Genomic DNA, 6,191 nt, shown 5'->3' with positions numbered 1-6,191 from the left:
ACTCACTTTGTAGACCAGGCTGGCCTCGAACTCAGAAATCCGCCTGCCTCTGCCTCCCGAGTGCTGGGATTAAAGGCGTGCGCCACCACGCCCGGCTCATTGCTATTTTAAAATGTCAAGTTCAAGTATGTTAATGTTAATGTTGCATTGTTTGTTCTTGAGTCTATTCACTGGTTCTCCTTTACCAAATACTCCTACTGTAGTGAGGATTAGTGGGCCTGGTAAAGTATCCAAAGAGGAAAACATCAGTCTTCAATTTTCATATGACCTGAAATTTCCCACACTATGCTTGAACATGCCCAAATGACCCTCTGTATTTACATTTCATGCACTGGCAAGCTCACTAAGAGAAGAGTGCTGTTTGCACGAGAACTCAGTGGGCCATGTGTGGCTCAAGTGTTTAACTCCCTCCTCCTCCCCTACACTCTGCCTATCAAAAGTGGGAGCAATGGACCATAGAGACGTTGCTCACTTCCAAGGCTCTCCATTCAGGGTGAGTGCCTCTCCACCCTGTCTAACATCCTCTTTATCACTTGAGGTTGTAGGGAGATGGAAAGAAGACATGTGAAGAAGGCAAGCTTATGAAGCCTTGGCAGACGAGAACATTGGGGCAGACTTTCTAAGTCACAGGCCCCATTCCCTCTCCTGAATATGCTCCCAACCATACAGGGCCTCCCAGATAGTACAAGGTAGAGATATAAGAACACACTTAGAGATTATATAACATGCACAGATCTTAGGAAATAAACCTCCTGGTGCTGCTGTAAGACTGCTTGCATTATCATCTGTGCACCTTTTAACAATTTTCCAGACCTTATTACACACAAAAATTAGTAATTTCAGGACTTTATTATACACAAAAATCAGTTAAAAAAATTTGTACCTCTTGCTATAAAAGTGGGATTTTTCAACTATGTAGAAACTTAATTTTTAGCCTTGTACAGATTTTTGGCTTGTTTGCTTTTGTCAATAAAACCAAACATTATCAGCAATCAACAAATTATAGAGAAAAACCAACAAAACAAAACAACAAACAAAAATGCCCTATGGTTCGAGACCCCTTTGGGAGTCACATATCAAATATTCTGCATATCAGATATTTACATTACAGTTCATAACAGTGAAAATTACAGTTATTAAGTAGCAATGAAAATAATTTTATGGTTGGCGTCACCACAACATGAGGAACTGTATTAAAGAGTCACAGCATTAGGAAGGTTGAGAAACACTGTTCTAGAACATTCATTGTATCATGCCAGCAGGAAGAAATGTAAAAACTTAGCTAGTCTTTATGATCATCACAGAAGGAAAATATTAGGTCCTAAGTCAGTGCATTAAATACTCTTTCATTACACTGCCACTCAAAATGTTGAAGACAAGTTAGGAACCCTTAGCACACCACTCCTATTCCACTTCACATCTTACTGATACCTTCAATCACAACCAAACACCTAGTATTTAGTCAACAACTTGGCCCATCATCCAGATGTCTCATCTAACATCTATATAACCTCAAAACAGCTGGAAAGCTAAATACGACTTTATTTACCTTAATCTACTGGCTTTAGATGGACACTCTATCTAAATACAGAACTTAATTTGTGACCAAAAGCATTACACAGCCTTTGAAAAGATATATGCAGAGGAGTTTTCCTGCCAGTTCAGTGGAGGATAAATACCATCGGTGCATCAGTAACACAATTCTGGGCAAGTAACTGTCGTTCAGTTCTCCATTGTCATCTAAGGGAAATCAAAAATGCATGAAGAGATGCCAGTGTTAGTCTTTTCTTCCTTTAATATCACAGTGTCAACAATGCCCCCCAAGCCCCCATTATATTGTGTTAGATTTATTTTCAATTGCTTTTAATTATGTGCAAAGAGTAGATATGTGCACATGAAGCCAGAGGCATTAGTGGGAGTAGCAGGCAGTTGTGAGCCATCAGACATCATCTGGGAACCCACTTTGTCATCCTTAAGAGCAGCATGCACGCTTAACTGCCGTGAGCCATCTCTCTGGTCCCAAGGTCAACTGTCGTTACTATCTTACTCTTGCTGTTATTTCCTAGAAAACTAAGGCAGATGGGTGTCACCATTCTTCTGCTTTACAATTGATTAAATGTAGCAAATATAAATTGAGGACATCCAGGTAAATTTGAATTGAAAGTAAATAATGATCAAGTTGTCAGAACAAGTATGACTTTGGAATATTTGAGGCATACAAAAAAAAAATGGTGATCATCTGAAATTCAAATGTGAGCAATCCTCTTGCATTCACTTATTTATGGGAGTCAGGGTGCTTCATGTGTGGAGATCAGAGAACAGCTTTCAGGAACCGGTTCTCTCCTTCTACTATGTGAGCACTGGCGATCAAACTCAGCCCATCAGGCTTGCCTGTGACAAAAGCTGAGCCACCTTGCTGGCCATTATCATTCTGTATTTTATCCAATAGCCCTACTCTGGCTTACTTCTGGTTTCTATCAATTGAACAAATTAAATTGTTAAATTGATTAAACAAAGTCATCTTGTGTGACTCCAATGCTCAATGCTAAAGTAGATACACTAACAGCAAAATAAAGGCTCATGGCTGTGGTAGACACAGGATATATACAAATGAAGATTATGGTAGATTGTGTAGTACACACACACACAGACACATGAGTCAAAACACAAAACAGTCATGAGTGTAGCATGGACCATACACATGACGACAAAAATTGGAAAGTGGGATGGGAGAAGTAAGCACTATTTCTGAAAGGTTATTAGGAATTATTAATATTTAGCATGATAACTGATGGCTTTAAAAAGAATTCCAATGAAAGAAGAAAAAGATGGAAGTAAAATGACACAAAGAATGTTCCAGAAATGAATGGTAGTTTTTCTGGAATATTAGCTGTGGACACTGAAGAGAAAGAAACAGAGGCCAGTGATGGAGTACTTCTGCCCTCAGACAGCAAGAGATAGACACTGAAGCCTATTCTATAAGGAACCTGCATACGAACAGAAGCAAGCGGAAGCACAAAGGGACCAAAGAGGAAAGGCTCATACCAAACATCTCAATGCATGTGCTGAGAAGTTCATCTAGTGTTGCCGATTTCCCGAGCCCGTTGGACCCCATGGTTCTTTAGCCGTTGTCAAAAATCTGGAGACATTTCCAGCAGCAGACAGATTATCTCCATATCTGTACGAGGCAGTGGTTCTCTCGCCCTTTGGCAGTCTATGTTCCTTCTTAATTATACTTCAAGAATTCTCTAAAAGGTAAAGAAGAAAAGACTCAATTTAGCCCACATCACGGGACTGATTTTCTATCTTTCCCCACCCAATAGCCATTGACTGTATTTTCTACAAGAAAAGTATCAAGTGGACAGGCGATCTTAATGGCCAGGAGAATAAAATACCTGGGTGGAATGTCCCTTAGCGTGCACTATGATCTGAGATCACAGAGGTGTTCCATCTTAAATGACATCCCTTTCTGCAGCTAAACAATTTTTAAAATAATATCTTATACGGTCTTCATATTCTTACCTAATAAGGCATTCGGGAATACCACACCCTTTACTTCATGACATTGCAGATATATTTTGGGACATACATTTTTAGATACAAATAGAGTTATAAGCATCATCCTCACTGATCACATAAATGTTGAACAACTATAAGCAGAAATTCTAAACCTTTCTTAAACTTGCTAATAATAACATTAGTACTATGAGTGGTTGTCTTATTTACTTTTGTGTTGCTGTTAAGAGACAGCATGACCAAAGCAACTTATAAAAGAAAACACTGGTTGAGGACCATGGTTCCAGAGGGTTAGAGTCTATGACCATCATGGTGAGGAGCATGGCAGGCAGGCATGTGTGTTACTGGAGTAGTAGCTGAGACCACATCCTGATACACAATTAGAGATGACAAGATAGCTAATGGGGAATGACCTTTTGAAAACTCAAATCCCACCCCCAGCGACACACCTCCTCCAACAAGGCCACACCTCCTAATCACTCCCAACTGGGGACCAAGTATTCAAACATATGAGCCCACGGGGCCATTCTCATTCAAACCACCACAGCAGTAAAAAAGCATCATTGTTTATTGAACAACCTCCCGATGTAGTAAGCAGGACAGAAGCTTTAATCTTGCCCAGCTTTACTGATGAGACCTTCATACTGATGCTGTGAGGCACCAATTATTATTCTCCACTTATATAAATAAACTTGTGGATTCATAGAGACTCAACAATTTAATCCAAACTACAACATTGTTTAGTCCTAGGAGCAAAATCCTCTTGATAAAATAAAACTTACTTCTGGGCTCCCTTTTCCTCCTATGACTCCCCTAGATGTGAATAGTGTGAGTTGTCACAACAGCGTTCCCTAATCCAATATGAAGGGCATTACTCTTTCACATCATCTCAGGAAGAGGATACAATGACAATATCAGTCATAGAAGTAACAGAATGTCATTGGGGAACTGGGGTCTGAAACATCTTAGAGTTGGTCATGGAATGTGTCCCCGTTGGAGAAACAGCACCGCCTTCCTTCATCGAGCCAGTCCCTGATGTCAGATCATCACAGGACCCGGAGAAACACAGGCCACCATGCTCTAAAGCATTGTTCACTTTGGACAGTGGAGCGCACAAGTGAGGTCACCACGGGCTCTTCTGGCGAGCTGTTTTGACTCAATGCTTATTTCCCTCTCAAATTTGTTTATGGAACTGGTGATCATTGAGCATCAGGTGTTGCATTAGGCACAAAGGTTACCAAGATGAAGGAAGGAACCGTTCTGTCCTCGCCTTCAGCAGGTTCACACTCAGCTGCAGAGAGCACAGGGGGAAAATGACTAATGCCCCGATGCATAGTTGCATTCATTTGGTGGCATTTGCGTCAGTCTGTGCATTGGGCATATAATTCTAGATGGAAAAGGGGGTGTGTGTTCTAGGTTTCTTGTCAACTCATTTTATAGAGTCACATCTTTGTGCCTAGGGTGCCAGTCTCAGAAGATAAAAAGAATGGCTTACTGAAAACAACAGGAAGGGCATCCACAAAGCTTTGCTCAGCCAACTCTCATATTCCTCATAGCAAAGCTGGCTTATCAGCAAACTGTTCCAGACCTCCCTACTTCAAAAGAAAATCACTTCTCCCTCAGGCCACCTCCCACTCAGTGTACTCTCTTCATGAGTTTACCTTTCTTTGGATGCCTGAGGCAATAACTCTCCATAGGACTCCTCCCTCAAATTTACCAATTTATGAAAGAATGGATTTATGAATGAATAAAATAAAAAATAACCCAAAGTTTGTCTGAATATGTGCAAATTTGTGTGAGAATTAGAGACCCCCACAAATACTTAAGACAGTTCAGTTTTTTCCCCTTTTTCAGTTTGACTCACTAATTTGAATTAGCTTTAGAAAATTCTGTCAGCCTTTTATATTTAACAGGGTCCACCCAGAGTCATAAGGATTCCATACCTCTTCTACAACAACACCTCCCTGATTTTTCTCTAATGTAAGCTCTACTAGTACATTTAAAGGTTAGACTGAAGAATTAGCTGGAAATAGTGGTATATGGCTGTAGACTAAGCCTTAAATGACTCTTGAGTTGCCTGGAAATGTTAAGTTCCCCACAAGTAGTTAGAAATAAGCTGTGCTAAAGACCTGCCACTGTTTGGCGAGCTGTATATGTGAACAGTGAAGAATCTGGTATGTAATGGGCCAAGTGGACTGGGCTATTGGGTTGCCATCTGTTTCTGCCATCACTAAGCCTGTCTGTATCTCCACTTATCCTTTGTCCTCTGCACATTTACCTGCGATCACATTTCAATCATGTGGGCCTTATTATGTCTACAAACGCCTTTCTAAAAACAAAGATTCTGCCATGCAAAAACAGTGGCATATATGCTTTAAAATGGACAGTGAGGAAAGATGTTACCTATAGTCTTGCGCAAAAATATAGCTCTCACTAATGTCACGGTGTGCTGCTTTTGTTTTGCTGGGCATATTTGAGGTTGTTTCTTATGTAATCGTAATTGATTGTTTTAAAAAGCACTTACAATCTATTTTCATACAGATAGAGTTCCAGGTCTGAAAAGATGCCAAGGGCAGTTGTCATCCCTGGGAAGGGCATGAGGGAAGCAGAGTGAAGAACTGGTTCATTAAACTCAAATGATAAGGGCTCTGGAAAACCTGAAGACAACAGCAGAA

The 6,191-nt window shown here is 40.4% G+C and overlaps 1 protein-coding gene across 7 annotated transcripts in view; it reads right to left on the bottom strand.

Annotated features, from left to right (window-relative positions):
* Rasgrp3 (RAS guanyl releasing protein 3) overlaps positions 1–6,191 on the bottom strand; it is a 95,427-nt gene that overhangs the window by 34,578 nt on the left and 54,658 nt on the right. For 3 of the 7 annotated variants that reach the window (XM_029471373.1, XM_021186413.2, XM_029471374.1), the window contains exons 2-4: positions 6,041–6,173; positions 3,046–3,248; positions 1,638–1,740 (exon numbers count right to left, since the gene is read on the bottom strand). In XM_029471373.1, the coding sequence (XP_029327233.1) occupies positions 1,638–1,740; positions 3,046–3,115 (173 nt within the window). In that variant the 5' untranslated portion in view covers positions 3,116–3,248; positions 6,041–6,173. Of the gene's footprint in view, positions 1–1,637; positions 1,741–1,962; positions 2,075–3,045; positions 3,249–6,040; positions 6,174–6,191 lie in introns of those variants that run through there. The other 4 variants (XM_021186414.2, XM_029471375.1, XM_029471376.1 and 1 more) reach the window with 2 other exon arrangements.

The sequence above is a fragment of the Mus caroli genome, chromosome 17 (assembly GCF_900094665.2).
Source record: "Mus caroli chromosome 17, CAROLI_EIJ_v1.1, whole genome shotgun sequence".
NCBI classification, from domain to species: domain Eukaryota; kingdom Metazoa; phylum Chordata; class Mammalia; order Rodentia; family Muridae; genus Mus; species Mus caroli.
This window is presented reverse-complemented; position numbering and strand designations above follow the sequence as displayed.